Source organism: Balaenoptera ricei, chromosome 16 (genome assembly GCF_028023285.1).
Source record: "Balaenoptera ricei isolate mBalRic1 chromosome 16, mBalRic1.hap2, whole genome shotgun sequence".
NCBI lineage: Eukaryota > Metazoa > Chordata > Mammalia > Artiodactyla > Balaenopteridae > Balaenoptera > Balaenoptera ricei.
In genome coordinates, this window is record NC_082654.1 from 60,045,666 (window position 1) to 60,068,844 (window position 23,179).

Below are 23,179 nucleotides of genomic sequence, written 5' to 3' on the forward strand. Positions count from 1 at the left end.
TTGCTTCATGGTTTTTCTTGAGGACATTTACATTTTGCTTTTGCATCTGATGTACCTTATGAAGATTACATGATCTGCTATATTTTCCTTCTTTCAGTTTAAAATCTGGTTATGAAGAAGCACACAGTTCCTAGCGACAGATTTTTACAAGTGATTATTATCATGGGATACCCCACCTTCGTGTTATCTGGATACTTTGAATCCATTCTCCAAATGCAGCCTTAATACTACATTAACACATCCAGTATAATATAAACAAGGAGGAAAAAACTACCAGTTTTTAAAAAACATTATCCTATGCGTACTTTAAAATAGTATTCCGATTTTTACTGAGGAGACTCAGAAGATACAAATGTGTATAAAAAATATTTCTTGGGCAACCTCTAGATACGAACATTGTAATAATTTCTGTAATAGAAAAGGGAAATTAACAAAACAAGATATTTATTTCTACCAGACAGCCTAGAAGGATAGGCTACCTAAAGAATTGTTTTTCTGAAGATAAAGATCCCTTTCCTGCTCTGTACTGCACAAGATTATAGGCAAAATTTTAGAAAGCTGAAAATCCTTTTAAATAACAATTCCTTTGGCTTTAATCACAAATAATTGCCGCTTTTGGTGCTAATGAGCATGAGCCCCACAGAATGGAATGTAATTCTGCCGGTTCATTCAGGGTAATGGCTTTACGAGCTGGTGACACTGCCGAGAGATCGAGTCTCAATTTCCTAGAGTACAATAGTGAGCAGCAGTACATTTTTCACTTGAGGAAGATTCTCTAACCTATGTAAATATAAGTAGAAAACCCGTTATCTATCGATAAAAACAACAAAGTAGGTTAAATAAAGTTTTATGTGCTACTCTCCTTTAACAGCCATCAGCTCCCTGGATCATGAAAGTAAATAAAGTACTTCACTTACTGAAATCAATGAGAAACCGTCCAAATCCTTGCCTTTGGTGCTGGGGCATGATCATTATGCAGGAGACGTTATACTTCTGCTGGCAAAGCTTTTCCTGAGGGAAAGAGAGACAGAACAAGTATGTCAGAGCGCTGCTGAAGTGGGCAATTCCCTGCACCTGCCATCGTCCTTGTACCACGGTCCACTAAGGTGAGCCAATGTGTTAGGTCAGGATCAAGCAGAATAATCCTACCGTCTTAATCAATCAAACTATCAGCTAACAACAAACTACCCACTCCAGGCATGCCTCTCAATTACATCTTTATTCTTGAATGTCAGTACCATGAAATACGAATAAAGAATCCAAGGAAATGTGAGTCAAATGAAACAGAACACAGACAGTATGGAAGAAATGTTTTCCGTGCTCAAACAACCTGGGAGATGGGGAGGAAAAAAAAAAAAAAAAAAAAAAACCATCCAGAGAGTCACCCAGCGGGGTCAGTTAGGAATACTTTGCGAAAGGCCCCAGTGAAACTAAAATACTGTATGTGTGGGTAGACTTGCACAAATACATTTCTCCTATGAGTAAACAGTCAAAGTAAAAAGCTGGAGAAATAATTAATCTGCATTTCAAAGTAGGACAACAAAACAAAAAAGACAACAGCAACAAGAAATCCCCAAGCCTCCAAACCAAAGTGGAGGCCAAAATATTACCAACAGTCTGAAACCAGGAGGAAGACTGGAAAGAATATGGTGGGAAATGGTTCTTATAGTTCAGGAAAAATTTGCAATTTTCATGGGATATGGCATCAGAGCAGCAATATTTTCTTCAGGGTACACAGAAGCCGCCAAAACCTACACAGAGGAGATCTGGAAAAGGCTTCTGAGGTTGTGAATGCTCTGGCCAAATATAAACCACAAATTAGATTGACCACAAATGGTACTAACCACACCAAAGAATTACTTAGGAACACCCAGATCTTTAATGAACCTATTTGAAAGATCACAGGAAATGGTTGTAGAAAAAACCCTACAGGGAAGAATTAAAGATTCCTTTGTGAAAAAGATGTGCTCCTGACTTTTACACATTTGTAGCTGTCTGTGGAGTCTCCAAGAAATGAGGAGGAAGAAATGATGTGTGTCAATTTTCCTAAGAAACTGGATTGTCCATCACTGGCTGTGTACATCTGTGGCAAAGATTCAAATAATTAGTCTACTTTGCAAAGTCAGACAAATGGGTCACAAATCTAAAAAGAGATGTACTCTGGGTTTAAGGATTCATCCTTGATGCCAGTCTTTTCTTTGTCCCAAACTATTCTTACCTGTATAAGATTTTTGGCAATCCCACCCAAGAGTTGTCCTTCCCCCCCCAGCCCCTGCCCCCTGCCCTTTAACACATTACTACAGCTAAACTCTAATCTATGGATAAAATAACTCCTCCTTCTTTCCTTCCTGTTTTGTGTCATCTATTATGTGCTTGGAAAGTCACATGCATGTAATGGTTTACACTGAACTTTTCTAGGTCATCTTGGCCATTCTCTGGCTATAACATCTAGAATTTGGTTTAAGTATAACCCCAAAGGGCCATAGTCCGTCCTTCACACTCCAATTGACATGTTAGAATATGGTTTAATTTGCGTCTAGTCTTTTAACATGGCTGTTTTTTTAGATTAATTTTTGTTTTACTGCACTGCCAAAGAATATAATAGTATTCCGGGTATAGTAAGAAATGATAGTAGTTGCTGCCATACTATAAAAGAAACTGTGACAAAATGTAAAAACTTTAGCTTGTTCTAAGTAAAATGTTGGGCTCCCTGGGAGGAAGAGAGGCAGAGATTCGAACCCCAAGAGTTACCATGAACTGAGACCCAGAGGCCAACTTGAAACAAGGCAGGACAAGGGCAGCAGGCACCACTGAGCATCTGTTTTTAAACTCAGATACATTTAAAGAAACACCATTTTCGCACAGGCAGGACAGTTATGACCACTATTCTTTTCAACTCTTTGGAGAAAAAGATGTTTACACATGTATACAGAATGTAAAATGTTTTATAAGTTATATAAATAGATTTCCTAGTTATTGTTTCACCTTGTGTTAATTCTCTATCATCTTTTGAATCCATAACCTATAAAGTTGACTTTTTTCTTTTTCGTTTTAGAGCTTTACCAAATATGTGGATTAAGGCGTTGAGGCTGTTTCCCACGAGTGCTGTCACTTACTCCTATTTTTGTTTATGGTCTCTGGATTGATTCTTAAATTTAGAAAAACTTCCATATGCAAAGGACCTTCATATATATTCTATCTTTTGATCTTCCATGAAAATGACACTTCCATCAGGCATTCCATTTACATTATGCAACAGTAGAGTCAGTGAAATTCACTTATCACCTAATATGCACACATACATCATAAAAAAAATAAGATACAGGGTTTGGATCATTTACCTTCTGCCTGGAAGTCTTATAATTACCATCCTGGCATATTAAACTATTTCCTAAGTACCTAAGAAAAGTTAAGCTCATTACCTGGTAAATATCTCCAAACTCAGATTTCCATTATTGCATATGAGTTATTGTTTCTCAGAAGCCTTTGAACAGAAGAATGTGAGAGAATTGCTCTGAACCAGTGAAAAAGACAAACTACATCCACTCACTATGTCAAGGGCTCCCCTATGTTAACAGCTGGAGATAACTTAGGCTTTCTAAAGGTGAGGCTGCTTTAGATCTTAAAACAATAGCACAGAGAATAAGAGACAAAAGAGTAAAACCAGCCATTATATTAGCTTAACTGTCCAAATGCCAACGTTCTAACTCACTGAGATACTGATGACCAACAGAGGGAATGCAACGAGGAGAAATGAGAATTATCTTTTAAATGCTACGTTGCATTGAAACCTTCATGTTGACACCACTTGGGGGGAAAAGGGAAATAAGCTTAACATTTAGAAAATGAAAGATGCTAGGTGGTCTGCAAGGCAGCGATTATAACGTTAAGTGAATGCTGACAGTCGAGACAGCAAACAGTGCTGAGGCCCTTTACACACTTCCTAGGCACGATGCTTATTGTTTTTTGTTGTTGTTGTTGGTTTTAATGAGCTCTGAACAAGAATCTGAGCTTTTCAGAAACATGTGTCACTTATTCAAATTAGAGTCATAAAAAAAGCCCTGTTTGAAGAATTGGGCTCTACCAAAAACATTTTGAAAAAGAAAATGAAGGTCATACTGGCTCTTGTTTTACCTTAGAGAAGTATCCAACCAGATGACAGCCCTTTTCATCATTTTTTGTAAGGACATAAAAAAGGAATGGCTCGACATCATAATACAACGTTTTGTGGTCCAGGAAGAGCTTGGCTAACAAGCAAAGGTTTTGGCAATAAATTTTGCTCATATTCCCATCAACCTAGCAAAGAGAAACAGACAACATTATTTAACATAAAAATACCACTCAATATAAAATTGTTTCTTTTATACGGTATTTTGGAAAGTATATAATTTTATTTCCAAATCCCAAACTGAGCGATTAAAACACTCCATTAACCAAGTATAAAGTTTACCAGAAAATAGCTGTCATTTGGCAAATCAGAATTCCACCTTTTCTCTTAAATTGGGGTAAATTTTAGGTAGCTTAAATTTCTCTTTACACTACCTGAAGAAAGGCCACACTGCTAACAAAGAAGTAATTTTTATTTGCAATTTATTACGAGTAAAAAATGATTAGGCAGGTCCTCTCTGTTTGAACCAGGTAAACTGGAATTAAAGAAATGTAAAACGATCAAAATACTGCTCAAGGAAGTTAAACTTTATGTTGTTTTCAAAAGGGCTTCACATAAAAATAAAATAAATAAACTATTATCCTGATTCCTTAGAAGTATGGATTAACAAAAGAGGCTTCCATTTTGGTTTTATTCCAAGCATCATTTTAAATATAATTAGAAAAGATAAAATTTCTGTGTTGGGAATACTTACAGAGAAAGTGAGATGAATTTCAACCTACAATAAGTACCATGATTACAGTCTACTTCTCTTCAAAATAAAAGAATCAAGCTGTGATACTGATGGTTACAGACAGGAGGCTAGGCACAAATGTCAATTTCATGGATCAAATGTAGTTACTTGTTGAAAACAGAAAGCACAGCAGATTCAAGAAGAATTTCCCTAGCACTTTTCTTAGGGGAAATGGATGTTTGCTAACCAGAGCTCTTTAACAATGAACTTGACCGTTCTCAAGTCTCCTGTGGACCATACAGGTTCTCATATTGCAAATTATTTTTAGACTTCATATAACTATTTCCCTTGGATGAGACCTAGGTCCCACACATGGCAACATAATCAAATATGGGCAAGGGGCACAGAGGATACAATTCTCTCTTTAATTAAAGGAAGTTTTTATGTATTTGGGAGGATGGTCCTTTTGGAAATGGTAGCGTATTACAAAAAGACAGAGATGTATGTATCCCTGAACCAGAAAAATAGAGAGATGACAATGCTGAAGCAAAATTTTTATCGGTTGTGAAAGGTCTAAAATGGCATGCTTTCCAGAGGGATAAAGAAAAGATAGGAAAGTAGCAATCTGCGATTATTATTCATTTATTTTATAAGTTACTTAGGACACTGCTAAGAGAAAACTTCCTACATGCTGTACTCTTAGTATTAACTCAGATTCTAGAATAGGGACCTTGGCACTTACCCAATCCAATTCCTTCAATAATTTTTATGCATAAATTTTACAGTTCTGCTTCTGATTTTTCCCCTTTCATCTCTCTATGGTCCCAAAGCACCTACCCTGAAATAGACCATTCTTATCAGGCTAACAAGACTGAGTCTCTCTTACCCCTGAGAAGACTCTCTCTGGGTTTATGAGAGTTTCACCCCCTCAGGCAAGAGTTATGCTCATTTATTTAACAATTACTTAAAGCCAAAAATGTGTTTTGTCCTTTGAGAAACAATGAGACAATGATTTTCATTCTCTTTTGGTTAGAAGAAAGCTTCCAAGGCATCAAGGAAGGTGCCAAAAGTTAAGTGGAACTTGCGACATTCATTAATTAAGGTTCAACTGAGAGCAGCTCTGTTGTCTCAACCTGTTGGGGCTGGCCAGGTAGCATCCCAATACTAACAACAGGAGGACAGCGACTTGCATTCGGCTTTCTCGTTAGCCCGGTGGTCCTCGCTGGGGGTGACTTTTGTCCCCCAAGGGACATTGGCTATGTCTGGAGATGTTTTTCGTTGTTCTGACTGGGGGAGGCGTAGTGCTACTGGCATCTAGTGGGCAGAGGCCAGGGGTGCTGCTAAACGTCCTACAACGCACGGGATGCCCCCTACACCAAAGAATCATCCAGCCTGAAATGCGAACAGTCCCCTCGTTGAGAAACCCTGTGCCTCCCGTTTAGTAAGAACTAACATATTATCAAATCTTCCTAGCAACAATACCTTTCTTCCTTCAAGCTTGCCAAAAGATCCTGATATAACCAGGAAGAGGAGCTTTAAAAAATCATAAGATGCAGTTGGAGTTACATGCGTTCTCTGATGAGTCTTGGGGAAAAAAGTAATGGGCCCAAGACTGTCTGAGAGAGGAAGCCTGGTCCATGAGAGAAACCTATGTATGACCTTCCCCTACGTTAAATTTAATGCAAGACATTACAGACAAGAATTAAAGAGAAATGTGGGGCAGAATAATAAATTTCCAATCTGAACAACTCAGAAAAAGAGAATCCTAAAGTAAAATTGTATTTCAGAGAAAGAAGATATCATATCTGCTGTGCAAGGAAGGCTTGTTCTGAGCATCCAGGAATGAAAGCAATGTACCAAGATGGGTAACAGAGAAGAAAATAAGGCAGGGCAATGGAAGTGCTCAACCAGAGTGAGAGAATTAAGAAGGCCTGTGACTAGGCAATAACAGGAAAAGAAGGCATGGCCTCCTCAAGGTACAACTGACTCAGCTAAGCTGGATCCCTGAAACCGACAATAGAACATGATGAAACAATGAAATGATACAGCGGCAAAGACCTTCTGCTACTAAATCAATTCTGAAAACACAAAATGTCTTCAAGAACACACAATGACAGACACATGGCCACAAGGGGTTCCTGTGAACAGCAGAGTTCTCCAGGGGTGGCCATCTACCCAGATGGGGGTCGGGGGAGTCCCAACATCTGCTGGGGTCTCACCAAAAGGATTATCTACCCTGCCAAGAAATGGATGGAAACACAGGTGGTTGTGTATTGAGGAGATATGTACAGCTGCTCAATTCCCTGGAAGAGTGAGCACCTGCCAGACATTGGCTGGAGCTGCTGAACAAAGCTAATTTCTCCTGCCAAAGAAAGTAGAATTTACAAAGAGCTTAGGAGACCATAAATTCACTGGCGAATATATCTGGTGCAGACAGGGATTTGGGAGAAGACAAAAAAGTTAATGTGATGGAGTAGGAATTCATCATCAATCTCAACGGTTACTTAATATGGTTAGAAAAACATTCCAAAACATGGAGATGTTTGAAAAAGCAGTCTGAATTTCAGTGCCAAAACCGAATATACTTTGTACCTTCTACGAACAAATCAGTACATAGTCAACAATTAGAAACACTAGGTTTCAAATGCTGAGTTTTTTATTTACACATGCTTACCTCAAATACTGAAAGGTCTTTCCTTCGGTAAATTTCATTTGCTGGAGGATGAAACCATCCACATTTCCTTGAGTGTCTTAACAAAATATTTTTACTTTTCATATATTTAAGACAGAATTCACACAGGTAAAGCTTTGGTAATCTGTTGAAATTTTAAAATCAAAGAATATAATCAGATTGATTATACTCCTGGGGAAAAATATTAAATATTGTTCTATTTTCTCTAAGCCATAAAAAGGCTGTATAATAGTATTTGAAAGAAGTAGTTTCAACAAAAGAAAAAGAAAAAAGAAAGCCAGTAGTAAAGAGAGCGTACAAACCTTATATTATTTTTCAATCTAATAATATTTGCTGCCTTTACTTTGCAAACAAATAATTTGTTTCCTTAGAAATGTCCTATAGAAAGAAAGGTTTTCAGACTTGGAACTATGACTCTAAAAACAATGGCGTCCTGTCATCCATGCATATTTTTTAAATTTCAGACTTAATGTCATAATTTCAACAGTACGTGTAATCAGTGGTGTAACTATAACAATCTTCTACTCAGAGAGAAGTGAATTCATTATTTTTAAAATGATCTGTGTACTTATAAGGCAGAGAAGTCCCAGAATTTAGTTGTTTCCATTTCTTATGGATGAGGTAACTTTAAAGTTATCACCAGTTGTACATGGTCTAAAGGAGTAAATATAGTCAAGTCAAAAGACCTTATTTGTTCCTACCAATTCCACCGACTCTTTGAATAACATTAGACAAACAGCTTTCTCTCCTCTGCTGGCTTTTTCTCCACCTTAAAAATTATACCATTTTTTACTTGTGCCCTATCATGCTTAAGTGGACATTGCTAATATTTACAAGAGAATGTTTAAAAGCACTTTCAACGTCTTTGGGGTATAAAAATGGGGAGCAGTGTTTTCGGAAGAATTAGGTACAGACGCAGCACAGTAATCTCAAATCTTGGATTCATAAGCAAAATTATTCAAAGCTCTTAGAACACATGACTTATGATTACCCATACAAATAAAAGCTCATAGGTGTTTTTCAAAAGTTGTTAAGGAACATACAGCTACGTGATATGAACTGGGAAGAGAAACCAAGACTCCTCTTAGTTTGTCACTTAACTTCTAGAACACCCTGCCCGTTTTCTCTGATGATTGGGCAGACAACCACCAGAAAGAGAAAAGGACGATATCTATTCTAGAAGAAAAGCAAATTTGTGATAACCAGAAACTTTGCAGGCTAAAGCATTTGAGGAGATACTAATAAACTGTGCCCTGACATACCTGAAGGAAGAAATCTGTTCACAAGATACCCATTTTTAGATACATTAGTTCAAGACAATTTCACAGCTAATCTTAGTTCAAGACAAAAGAAAATTCTAGTACCATTATTTTCTCTTCATTTTTAACAAGTTAGTCACAAATGGCTCTAAAAGTCAAGATTTGGGGAAGGGTCTCTTAAGGCTACCCACGCCCACCTACTTTCTCCCATTTTTCCTTCTTTTGCTATAATTTCTCTAAAAAAACTTGACAATAAAATGCCAGAAATCAGAGATAAAACTAACAGGCCTAATTAGGAAAATGAAAAAGGCAACTGAGAAGAAACTACCAAATATTTTACAATGGCTAATTTTTTTTTCTTGATTTGGTTTCTTACACAAACAATACTTCCCCAATTAACCAAAGAGAGAAAAAAACGATCTAAAAGTTAAAAGGCAAAATTTACAACACCTGTGTAACTAAGCAGTATAAGGTGTTTACATATAACAGTGAATACTGTAAGAAGGTACTGGCGAAAGTAATAGTTTTGGAAGCACTTATACTTGACTATCGGGACGTCCCTGGTGGCACATTGGTTAAGAATCCGCCTGCCAGCGCAGGGGACGTGGGTTCGATCCCTGGTCCGGGAAGATCCCACATGCCTCAGAGTGACTAAGCCCGAGAGCCACAACTACTGAGCCTACGTGCTGCAACTACTGAAGCCCACGCACCTAGAGCCCGTGCTCCGCAACAAGAGAAACCACCGCAATGAGGCGCCCGTGCACCGCAACGAAAAGTAGCCCCCCGCATGCCGCCACTACAGAAAGCCCACACGCAGAAACGAAGAACCACTGCTGCCGAAAGAAAAAAAAGAACTGACTATTAAAATTTACGTCCTAAAAATCACCTAATTCCAGCTTTAGAATGTTCCTTCCTCACATATGAGACATTAAGGTTGTATACCTGCCAGGCTTATTCCATTACCTTGCATATTCCTGTGGGTAAGGCGAGGAGTACCAGGTTTGGATTTCATATTTCCCAAATTCTATTACAGAAGGATACCGGCCACAGTCTTCTACTCCACTTTCACACTCTATTTTCTGTCAGGCAGAAAGAAGACAAAATATGAGGATTTCTTCACTTACGTTTTGGTTCTTTCACCAGTGGATACGAAAATCTATCAAGACCAGAATACTGATCGTAATCGTGAATTTTCATGTTGTTGAAAAAAAACATTATAGGCCCTTGTGAAATAATAATCAACTTTGTATAAGATTCATATATAAATACCCTAAGAAACAGTATTACCAAGATAGGAAATGAATACCTGTTAATACATACAAATGTCTACTGAACTAAATATAACGATCTGCTACAATGTATTAAAACTGAGGAAATTAGAAGAAGATGTGGCTGTTACACACTGTCACACTGTTACAGTCCCCTGTTCCTCCACCAAGTAATATTTAACCGGACTGTAGATAAATAATCAATTGCGAAGTTTGCAGTTTGATTCCCATCTCCTTTTACTCCCATGCAGGAGGTTAAGAACTCTGCCGGCCTGATTCACTGTGGCATTCCCTGGGTCTAGTCCAGTGCCTGACACAGACAAGAAATGTTCTTGAATGAAAACGCCAGTGTTACCAGGTTGGAAAGAAAGGGTCTTAGATTTAGCAGTAACTTTCAGGTAATTGCCTGCTGTTCATCACGTCTATATACGAATGCCAGATACGGTCCCCCAAAATGGTAATATTTAAGGACTTCAAATCTCAGTGATGGTGGGGTGGGGCGGGGGGGGGTGGGGCGCGGGATTTAACATTTTATCTTAGCCAAAGGAAACACTACGAAGAATGCAGAATGAGGAATGGAAATATCCAATGGCCCCTCAAGTAGAAACAAGCACAAGTATTTAGCCCAAGTGGTTGCTACAAAAAATAAAGCTTAAGAGCCTATAGATAGCCCCCTACTCCCCATAAAAGGAAGTGAGGTGGGGGTGGGAATCTATTCATGAATGTGGTGCCCTGGTAACAGAATGTGGTCTATTGACAGAAGAATTCACAATCCATAATAAATTTGTCTTTGAGAAGTCCCACAGCCTTTCCTTTCAATGTTTCGCTGACAATAAGCTATGTAGAGTTAATATTTTAAGGGGGATCATTTAAAGAAATTACTGGACAATGAAAATAAAAGTGATTACAACTGATCATGCAACACGATATTGCCTTTGCCAATGTCCAACAGTTAAAATCAGGAGACATTTTTCATATGGCTGGCCACCTGTGCTGGAAGAAACATCGGTCAATTTAAAAGTGATGTTCTTCTTTTTGTGAACGATTTAAAAGGGCTATTTTCTTAATTTGAGCAAAAATAATCAGAAATCTATTCCTTCACCCCTAGAAGCGTTTTTCAAAATCTGGCTCAATAACTGCTACTCTGGCCTATTCTGTGAGACCCACTGAGCCATTACCAACTTTTAAGAGTGGAGACAACTCTATATAAAGTCATTACTTTCGAATGTAGAGTCAACAAAAATGATGGTAACAGTTAAAGAACCACAAAGGATTTTGAGGGGGATTCGTTACAAAATCAAGGCAGTTAATTTCATAGTACTCATATATAAAGGTCACGTATTATCCTCATTACTAGAATGCAGTATCCTGGCCTTACCTCCCAAGACAGTTCCTGGGCCTGCTTAAAAACATCCAAATCCTCTTCAGTAACGGTATCCTTGTTTCCAATCACATTTATATCTGTACTTTCTTGTTTGATGCTTATTTTGATTTCTGTATCTGTCATTTAAAACCAGCAGAAAGTGTATTCACTGACTTGCATCATGAATAACCACCATATAATTATCAAAATGGCACCAAATTAGCAAAGTGGGCAAATATGGATTTTTTTTAAGCTTTATTAGCTTTTACGTCTAAGCACTGCTCACAGATCCAGCAGTACCTTTTCCCTGCTGTACTCAAATTGTTATTTGAATTATTGCTGTTGTCACCTTTTTATAGCTTCGACAAATAAATGATGGAAAGAGCGAGCAATACAAAGCAAAATCATAGTTTTCAACCAAGATTAGAAGGTATATCAATGTCTAGGTATAGAATTCCCATGATCACGTTTGAGATAATAAAATCTACCACTTTGTCCAAATGACACATTTTTTGGCTTTTGTTTTATAAAGGATAGCAAATGTAATGGGCCAATTTGTTAAATGAAATCATGAAATCAGTTTTCTCCCTGAGGTGAATACACACACAGACACACTCACATCCAAAAGCACACTTCACAGAGTCACAGATCAGGCTTTGTTGAGAAGGAAGCAGGATGAATTTTGTCATGAGAAAGCAATGGACAGAGGGAGACGAGGAGCTGATGTCCCTGCTGCCGGAAGCACGGACAGCACATGGCCACGCAGCGCTGTGGCTGAAGAGGTAGCACGGGGAGGAACATGGCAGAGGCGTTAACAGTGGCTACTCATGCGGGACTACAAAGCCATAAGCAATGCTACGGACGCATCTGGGGGGTCCTAGTGTCACTACAAATGGAAATAAGTCATAAAAAGTGGGAGAGTATTAGTTGGAAAAACATTTTGGAGGTTTAGTCAGCATTAGAAAAAGGTCAAAGTTTCACTGCTTCTGTATGAAAGTGAAGTGAGAACAAGAGAAATAGCTAAGACCTATGTGACAAATAGGAATTGACTGATTCTTTTTTTGGGGGGGTTGGGGAGAAAGGGACGGGACGCAGGTTTGGTTGGAGCTTTGACCTTTTGCTTACCATCATCCTGATCAGGTTTAATCCTTCCGTCTGTCAAGCTCCCCTTCCCTGGTGAGGGGGTCCCCATCTGAGGGGTCACTTTATATTTTAACCTGCCTAGCATCCTGTGCTTTTTAAGGAAAGTTGTTCGCTTGAAGTGAGCAATTGCTTTAAAAATACGTCCTCTAGCCATCCCCCAGCTAGAGGAGGAGGGGTGAGAAATAAATCTACTTCTAATATCTCTTTTTCCAAAGAAATGGGCTTTCGATTTTGCCGTGGAAGGGAATTCGATTTTACGACGCATACGTTTAGGTGGTGCATAACTTGGGTGTCCCTTTTGGCGAGACTGTCCCTGAGTGGTATAGATATGAGAGAGCCCATCAAAGAGTGCCTTCAGCTGGCTGTTATTAGTGAGACTGCTAAAGGAGGGCACACTGGACTGGCTGGAAGAACTCTGGGGAGAGGTAGAAGAAACAGAAGTGCTGGACTTTTGTGAACTGGGGCTCTGACCAGAGATGGGGGTTGTGGGTGGGAGTGAAGAAGGTGGAGGTTTTAGCTTTTGTGTGGTACCTGGAGCCAACACATGAGAAGTGCATGACTGTTTCTGAGAGACCTTTTTCCTTGGACGATAGTGCTTTGAAAAGTCTATTATTTCACCTCGTGATCTGCGACCATCAGGTGATGGTGTAAAAAACTTAGTAAGGCCATCAATGAGCCCTTTGGTTTTCTTGTTAACTTTAAGTGTAGAGGCAGAAATGTAGGTGGAGGTGGTGGTGATTTTGGTGGTGGCACCAGGCCGAGTGGGGTCTGTAACAGCCAATCTGCTGCTTGAGTCCTTCCCAGATGCAGCATGACCAGATGAAGGTGTGGTACAGACTTTAGTCTTTTGACCCCTACCAGGTGACCCCCTTCCTGTGAATGCATTCATGGATCCTTCATCACTGGTTACAGACCTAGGCAAAAATTTAGAGAATAGTATCAGCATTTAATAATAGAATTATAAAGGTATCTAACACAAGTTTTATAGCAACTAGATGCATTCAATGTGCTTAAACTTAAGAAACTGAATTGCAACCCGAAGCGCTGCTTGTGTGTGTGTGCCTCCACCTAGGTGTTTCTCTGTTGAAACAGGTTGCAGCCCCTACATTGGCATGTCATGATTCTCCCAGGGCCCATCCAACAGGTACTGTTAGAATCATGTGGAACCAAGGGCAATATGGATAAGAAAATTTTTGAAGAGACTAAAAGATCACCCAATGCTTTCATTATAATTAAATAAAAACGTGACCCCTTGTGTCGTCACAAGTAATTATGATTTCCTGAAATGTCTTTTTTAAAGTATGAAAGGAAATAAGTCATAAGTATTATCTAGAAGCAAAAGAAGAAGCTTATCTAATCTCTAGTTAGAAGTAATTTTAACTCAAATGGAAAATTTATATAAATAGAATCTGGTTACATCTATAAATTAGTACTTTTTTTTTTTTAAAGAAAACATTAAAAGATACCCTCTTCCACTTAGCACTTTATGCTTAGGATGATAAGATAACCAATAATACTCTCTAAGTAGAGGAGACAATTAGTTACAGCATAAAATACTGCTGAAAAAAGGACAACAATAGCAAAAAACTGAAGAAATGATTAAAGAAAAGCTACAGCGGGTCAGACATGACATGGAAAGTCTGGTGAAGAAGCAGCACATTTACCATGGTCATTATCAGACACTTGGCATCAGAATCTTTATACACTGGTTCTGACTGCTATTTCAGTTCATTTGATGCTGATTCTGCCCATACAGCTGTGTGCTCAATGGAGACCGGAGGTCACTCCACTACCACAGCTGCTTACAGGAACGGCAGCTGCCTGCCCTCACCTCAGGCTAGGGCTTGGAAAGCTACCCATTTTGCAGCAGAATTTTATTCAACAGAAACATTTGCATGTGAATTATGGCAGTGCTGGGGCCCAAGAATGGAGCTTAAAAATTATCAACTGAGCTGAAGGCTAGTAATGACGAAATGGAAGCCTGAAAATGATATGATCTTGAATTATAAAAATATCTTAAATAATTACAAATAGAAGAGCATAGCTTAGTGGTCATCCTGTACACAGAGATTTAATGAACAATTTCGGCAGTCAGCTAAAGGGGCGGCTGGCACAGATCAACAGAGTGAGCTACTAGGCTCATCCGAAGCAGCTCAACCGCCAGGAGCTGCACCCAATGCCACCGAGTCAGCCAAATCAGGTTAGAGCTAGAGATCTCCAGTGTCACAGTGAGAGTTACCAATAAACTACTCATCCAGGCTAAAATGTTTCACATCAGAATGCTACATTTGGACTGTATCTGGAATCGATTGCCCAGAAAGGATAATATGCTTATAAAGCATGTAAAAAGGAAAACTCCCTAGACTGTCTTAAAAATTCCTAAGCTCAAAGGACAATTTTGGACAAACAAAAGGTTAGGATTGGTGCCAGATGCAATTTTCAGCTGTGTCCTTTGTTTAGAAAGTTTATATCCTAATTTGGTTTTTTTAATTGGGCCCTGAGGATACAGTCCCATTTCGGGAAAAATTCTTACACTGGACGAATGCAAAAACATATAATTTCTACTTCAAATGATGCTAATATGAAAGATTTTATTCGTGAATAGGTTTCATGTCTGCCTCTAGAAATTAACACAAATTCCATATTAAGATGTCCACCAGTTAGAAGGTTTTCATAACGTTTCACAGAACACTCTAGAAAGGAGCATGCATTTTTCTATTTCTCCTTTGGGAGATAAAGGTGCGGGACGATACTGTTTTTCTGAGAGCAGGTAATAAAGTGAATTGCTTCAGATAAAATTAGGGGGGGAAGAGTAAGCAAGTGAATTAGACACCTGGTGTTTCTTCACTGTGTGTGCAGAGCTCTATTCATTTCTACATCACAGTGACCCTTTCACTAAGCCTAAAGAGAAGGGCAACGGTCTTATTGATAGAGCTGCTTCAGATATGCAAGTCTACTGATTTCATTTCTAAACATCTTACCTAATGCTGACAGTCAGTTCTATACTCTATATAGGTTAAAAAAAAAATACATCCATTTCTCCTCTTATCTTTTCTCTACTTCTCCAAGTAACTCCTGCTAAATGTTCTACTTGGCTTTAAAGGCATCTATGTGGCAACAGGCTAGAGGAAATGGGGCTATCATAGTAGAACTGCAGGCTACTGCAAATATATTATTCTGTCTGTATGTTTGCACACATGTGCACATACCAAATGGTCTTGTCTAACTCTTTGGAGGCAAATTAGGACAGTCATTAGCAGGTTTCTTAGAAGCTCCTATTTCAGAAAAGGGATCTTAAAAAGTTGTAATACTAAATTAGCACCAGAAAAGAGAAGTATTTTTCTAAAACGTTATCTGGGGCAACAAAAGAGAGTCACTAGAGATGTGAACAAATCCCTCTCTTGTTTTAAAAACCCCCAGAAAAAATATTCATATAAGTAACCTCTTCTAATGTTCAGCCAATAATAAAGTAGACAGAATAACTGTTTCCAGTTCTTACATTCTGCTTCTATCCTGCTGCTTGAAAAATGTCACTTAGCATCACAGATACTGCCAACAGAAGACCCCGAAATGCCAACTGTAATTTAAAATGTTATTTTCAAAAAAAATTTCCACACCTTATGCAAAAGGAGAAATATTCCTCATCCCTTGAGTTTGTAAAAATGATACTAAAAAGATAATGGAATCTAAGGGGGTTACAATCAACTATATCTTAAAGCACAACATAAAAGATTTCTTTTGATAAGATCTCAACCTACAACAATCGTTGCTTTAATTTATTTTTCGGTCGTCCAATGGGTTTTGCATATCGTCGTTTTATTTGTGCAGCTTTCTCATGAAGTAGTTTTCTTCCCTTTTTCTTTGGTCTGCAGACTTGGCAAATCCACATCCCTGAATTAATATATATATGAGAAAAATATTTTAATGTTTGATTTTAGGAGAGAGATTAAATATAAACTGCAGCTGTTAATAAGCTGCCCAAGGATGCCTGTATGCAGAACTTGACCCTAGAAGATGGATCACTCCCTTCTGTCATTCTCCTCAGGAAGCTGTCATTAAAGGTCAATTTCCCCAGGGTCAAGGTGCTGAGAGCAGGGGGCTGACCCATCTCAGAACTCTTCCAATAGGCTTTTCCCAACATGTCACCAAGCTTCCCTCGACCATGTAAAAACACATGAAAACCCAATCTTGTCAGCTATTATATATCTTTTGATTTGAGGGAGACATTTTCAAGTCAATTGTTTTTTTGAAACTTCTGGGGAAAAAGTATTTGTTTTATCGTCTCTTTTTGAAAATTTTCTAACTAAATGAATTATAAGATATAGTTTTTAAAAGTAAAACAAAATGTTTAAGTACTATGGAGCTACAATAATTAAAACTATGCACCTGGCATATGCAAGCAGGTCAATGGATAAGAATTGAAAGGCCAGAACAACTGAAAAGTTTAGCATATCATGAAGGTTGTATTTCAAATTAGTGGGGAAAGGATGAAACGATTCAGTAAGGGGTGATAGAACATATAGCTGTCTATCTGGAAGGAAAATAATTATTTCCTATCTTTTATAAACACAAATTCTAGGCAGATGAATATTATATGGCAAAATTAAATGTTACAAGCACCAGGAAAACTATGTGGATATTAATATAATCTAAGCATGACTGACATGTAAGACTGAAGCCATAAAGAAAAAGATTCATGGATTTGACTACATAAAAATATAAAGAGCTTCTGCAAATCAGTAAGAAAAAAGTGAAAACCCCAATGGAAAAATGATTAATGAATAAAAACAGGTGCTTTACAAGATGATATACAAACAGCCAATAATCAAACACAAAAAAAGTTCAATTTCACTATTTAAAGAAAAAAATCATCAGACAACTTTTTTCTGTTACCTAATTGGTAAAAATTTTGAATAATAACACTGTATTACATTGAATCTAAGATACCACTGACTATAAGATGCATCTGATTTCAAAGATGTTAAAATGGTTTTTAAAAAAGTGTGTCTTAGATTCAATGAAATATAGTAATAGTGAGTGTTGGTCATTTATACAGGGAAACAGGTATTCTCATACACTGGTGGTTGGTCTGAAAACTGATACAACCTTTCATGTACACAGTCTTTGATCCAGCAATTCCTCCCGGAGGAATTTATCTTAAGGCAATAATTGTGGATGGAAAAAATTGGTAACATTTGTAATATCCAAAATAGAGGATTGGTTAAATAAATTATTCTTTTCTTTACATGGGGTTGCAAAATCAATTATGTTCAGGAACCACCCAGGTATAATATATGTGACTGAAGCAAGCTGGAAGGTAAGGCAACAGGTAGCAGTGAGACTGAGGCAGAATGGGGCACTGACAATTCAAATTCAAAATTTAAAAAATATTGCACCAGCTCTTCTGTAACACAGTTAAGAGAAGTCTTTAAAAAATATAGAGAGAGATATAGATAGATAGATGGATAGATAGATAGATAGATAATCAAAAAACATTTCTGTGGCCCACAGTCACCAGGTTTGTAACCCCTGCTCTATGTACTATGGAGTTCTACACACTTATTAAAAAGTATGTTTAGGAGAACATTTAATGATGTGGGAATGTGAGAAGCTATTGTTAAGAGGGAAAAACCATAAACATGTACAGAATGTTCCATTTCTTTTTAAAGGGGTGGGTGGGGGCAGGGAAGGAATTTCTGATTGTTTTTTTTATCCCTTTTTGTCAATCTATATTTTCTAAATCTTTCACAATGAAAATGTATAAATTTTGTAATAAGAACACAAAGTTATTTTTAATGTTTAATATATTATCATATGAGAAAAAGAAGGCTGATCTTGGCTGACTACCTGATAAATAGAAAAGAAAATCCATATTCTATATGGATACACCCATGTAAGATAGTTCAGATCCTCATGTTCAAAATTACCAACTAATGGCCAAGAAAATGGTGATGGCTCCTGTCATAGGACTTTTCTGGAGCCATCATTATCACCATCATCGAAAATAGGTAATTTCTTACCTCTGAACACTGTACTGAATAACATGGAGAGTACTCTAAACTTTTGACCTACCTAATCTAAACTTATTCTAATAAGGGAGTGGTTTCAGGAGAGGAATGGTCTTTTTAGTCCTGTGTCTGAATTAGAGTATTTATTATATACATTACCCCCAAACTAAATGCTTTTACACTTCTCTGCTCACAACCTGTGCCAAACCCACAAGTATAGGGAAGGTAGGAGGGATGAAAAAAACGCTTAAGGAACCTGTATATTTCTGAGCTGTCAGACATTAGGACAAGGCTAATGTGACATAATAAAACACATTTTTTAATATGGTTTAAAAGTTCACCTTTTGGCATTCTGGAAAGTGGGGGATCACAGCACTCCATATGGAATCCTCTATCGCAGGAGTCACAGAAAAGCATATTATCCTGCAATATAACATATTAGAGACTAATTGAGACTGAAGTCAACTGTAAAAGGCCACAGACTCTTATGTTGTCCAATTAACAAAAATAAAATATAAGGAAGGAGCACCACGATCCCTGTTGAAATGTATTTAAACATTTAAAAATAGCAACAACCTACAAAAATGAAAAACCTTAACACTGAAAACTAACAATTTACCTGGAGACAGACTACTGAGAGCAATACTTACTGCATTTTTGCCTTGGATTCTACATGCACTGCATGTCTTGCATTCGATGCACTGCCACCTTAAGGCCTTTACGTTTGTTGTTAATTCAGGACAAAATTTCAAACAGGATGGATGTCCTATAAGAATAAAAAGCAAATTGCTTTATGGGACTGGTGCCTTCAATTTTTTAAACTCCCGTTCCCTAATATTTAATAGATGGTGATGATGCCAGCCAAAGAACCTTAGGAACTTGAAAGTACAAAAAGAGCAAAGAGGGAACTCCCTGGCAGTCTAATGGTTAGAACTCCGAGCTTCCACTGCAGGGGGCATGGGTTCGATCCCTGGTTGGGGAACTAAGATCCCCCGCAAGCCACATAGTGAGGTCAAAAAACAAACAAAAAACCGTATCAGAAAAAAAAAATATATATCAAAGAATCCAAATTACACTTTCCTTTCTGTCTCCCCTGCCCCACCCCCATATGTGAGAGAGTGACTGTACAAATGTTTTCCCTAAGAGAAATTTGGGAAATTTACACCGATTCTAATCACAAGTCTTGGAGAACCTGAAGATAACGTATGCTCAAGATCACGTTCTCAGGCCTGTGCCTTCTGTTAAATCTCTTGACCTCACCCTCTTCATCGATCACCATCTACTCCGAAGTTTCCTGGCTTGCCAGCCTGCGAGAAGAGTGCCGAAGTTCAAACAATTCCTGCTCTCTGAGTATAATGAAATCTTAAAACAACAGTTAACTAACTAAAAATCTGTGGCTGCTTAACATAATACAACAAACAAATGGAAAAAAGAAAAAAAAATCCAATAGGATACAAAGAATGTCTCATTGCTGGGATACACAAAGAAGAAACTATTGCCATCTTGCCCCTGGGACGCTGAATTTAAAATCTGTAAGTAGGAATAGAAACAGTGAATTTGGAAGTTGCAAGATCCAGGCTAAATGGAATATGCCAAGAAACATACCCTTAGCAAGCGTTCCCCCATTTTTCTGAGTGTTCAGCTTTTCTGCACTGTTTTGGACACACTTTTCATCTAGCAACTCTCACCTCACAGAGGAAAACTGGAGACCCCGAGGGGCAATGCCATTCAAGGAAGCCGGCCAGGCTACGCTGAATAATAGATTGCTCCAAAAGGTTTTGGGAAGTGTGAGCCTAGACTCTTTGGAAGGCAGTTCAGTTTAAAATCTGATGGTCTTTTATCACATAAACCTAAGATCTCCAAATTTGATTTTATTTTTCTAAATCTGGTCTTAAAACAGTAAGAACGTTAGTAAATCCCATGTGAAAGAACTTATAACCAAGCTGCAAAAGAAACCTGAGGGGTAATAAAAAAAAAAAAAAAAAAAAAAAAAAGCAGATCCTGCAATTTCAAAACTGTTTTATAATTTCCTGACTTTGGCAGGCTCATTGTTTAAATATGTATTTTGGGTTGCTGCCAAAAAGGTCCTCCTCCCTAAAGCTTAACAGGTGCTTCATGAAATTCCACCCACCAGGAGACTTGGCTTTTTGAAGTAAAAACATTCAAAATCAATCATCAATACTGTTAATAAAAGCACACTATTCCTGAGTTTAAAAAAAAATCTAAACATCTGTATTTAAGATGTTGAGCAAATAAAATGTTGTCATAGGATTATGACCTCAGGCAGGAGAGACACCCAGGCAGATGCATTTAACCTATGACACTTTTCTTTTACAAGGGCTTCTCTCATTCAAATGAATGTGGGGGGGAAGAGTTTAAATATATAAAAATGGTTATCAATCACCTCTGTCTGCTCAGGAACAGCAAAGACAGCTTGCTTTTCGACTTTAAGAATTACACTCTGAAGGGGGAGGGGAAGTTCTACTTTGATCAGGTTTTTTTTTTCCCCCCTTAGGTAGTGAGGGGGGTAAAAACTCAAGTTTTAAAGAACAGCAATTTAAATTCCACCCTTAAAATGGGTTCCATCAGCTTAAAAGTATACCATTTACTTCTCTTTTTTTCTCCCTTTTTATTACTTCCTGTAAGTCATACATCACTAGCACATATGACCTCAATTTCATGCACTAAATTTTTCTCTACATTAAAATCTGCTTTTGTACTTTATAGCTCAATATCCAGCAACTAAGGTAATTCACATCATATTATATAGCTTACTATTTATTCTCGCAGATATCCTATGAAAAATACTTTTTAATAATTAATTGTACATTTTGAAAGTTAATGGATTTCAGCCACTTTTAATCAAGAGCAAGGAATATGCTTCCTCTTATGCTTTCTCTCAAAGTAATATTATATCTCAACTACTACCACTTAAGCTACCCTATCAAATTCTAAAATCTTCAGCCTATCTTTTCTTTAGGCAGCAATCTTACCTTTATTTAGCTCAAGAGAATTGGCCATAGATCCCTTCCAGCTCTAAATTTCTATGATTCTGTAAAGGATGCTGAGGGATGAAGAAACATTTCCACTTTACTTTCTCACGGCCAACTTTAAAGTAACACAAAAGACTGTAACTAAACCTTGACATACTACTACACAATCTATAATAATTAGATAAAGGACAACAATACTATTGATAATGCAAGTCCTTACCTCCCATTTAGCCATTCCATAAATTCAACAATTCCCCCTAAAATTTGGGTTCTCTCTGATGACACAATTCAGGGTGGTTTACCTTTCTGGAGTTTGTTTTATTTTTGTGGTTTGCAATTTATCTGATTTGAGAACATAATATATATATATTCATTCACTCATTCATTCCTATTACCAGCACATATTAAGCACTGGTAGCTTATAACAGTTTTATCTAGCAAAACCAGAGGAGTACTGTTTAAAATTAAACAAGTACCAGTGAGACCACAAACCAGTAGAAATGATTTTTGGAGTAAGTACTATGGGAGAAAAAAAAACATGGGCTCTGTAGTAGACAGAATAATGCCCCCCAAAGATATCTATACCCCTATAACTTGCAAATATAGTACCTGACATGGCAAAAGGGGCTTTGCACACGTGACTAAGGGTACAGGCCTTGAGATGGGGAGACTATCCTGAATTATCTGGGTAGGCCCAATCTAATCAAGAGTACTTAAAAGCAGAGAATCTTCCAGCTGGGTTAGTAAGATGAGATGAGAGGAGGAGGAGAGGTTCAAACTAGGAGAAGGACTCCACCCAGTGTGGGGGAAGCCACACACAAGCCAAGGGATATGGGTGTCCATCAGAAGCAGGGAATGCCGTTCACCTGACGGCAAGAAAATGGGGATCTCGGTCCTGCATACGCAAGGAACTGAATTCTGTCAACAATTTTGTGGCAATGTGTTATAGCAGCAACGGAAAACTATGAAAGACTCAAGACACTCGGTCCCTCGGATTGGCTATCTGACCAACCATCTGTCCATCTGAGACACAGTGAGGAAAAAGACAGACATTTCAGATCACACAGTCCACCAGGAAAGACAACCATTAGACAAGAATTAGGATGGGGTGGCTTGGAGATATGGGTGAATCTAGCAGGAGGTTAGAGGCAGGCCTTCCTAAAGAAGAGACCCAAAGGATAAGTGGGAACAGATGGGACCAGAAGGGGAGCAGGGTGGGAGAAGACAGCATGTGCAGAGGGAGAGGAGAACACGGTGACATTCAAGAAGAGGAAAGAGGTTTGATATAACTAGCGTGAAGGGGATGGTGATGTGCAAAGGGGTCAACAGGAGCCCAATCCAGAAGAGTGTTTTGGGCTTGGATTTTTCCTAAGGTTAACTGGTGGACACTAAAAAATTCTGATTAGATTTACAATTTTAAAAAGTAACTTAGGGGCTTCCCTGGCGGCGCAGTGGTTGAGAATCCGCCTGCCAATGCAGGGGACACGGGTTCGAGCCCTGGTCTGGGAAGATCCCACATGCCGTGGAGCAACTGGGCCCGTGAGCCACAACTACTGAGCCTGCGCGTCTGGAGCCTGTGCTCCGCAACAAGAGAGGCCGCGACAGTGAGAGG

At 38.2% G+C, this 23,179-nt stretch overlaps 1 protein-coding gene across 1 annotated transcript in view; it reads right to left on the reverse strand.

The window, feature by feature from the left end:
• KAT6B (lysine acetyltransferase 6B) overlaps positions 1-23,179 on the reverse strand; it is a 178,538-nt gene that overhangs the window by 36,726 nt on the left and 118,633 nt on the right. Inside the window, 11 exon segments of the mRNA XM_059899109.1 lie at positions 918-1,011; positions 4,135-4,296; positions 7,516-7,657; positions 9,756-9,871; positions 11,439-11,560; positions 12,549-12,857; positions 12,860-12,893; positions 12,895-13,480; positions 16,325-16,457; positions 18,916-18,997; positions 19,225-19,340. Of these exon segments, the coding sequence (XP_059755092.1) occupies positions 918-1,011; positions 4,135-4,296; positions 7,516-7,657; positions 9,756-9,871; positions 11,439-11,560; positions 12,549-12,857; positions 12,860-12,893; positions 12,895-13,480; positions 16,325-16,457; positions 18,916-18,997; positions 19,225-19,340 (1,896 nt within the window).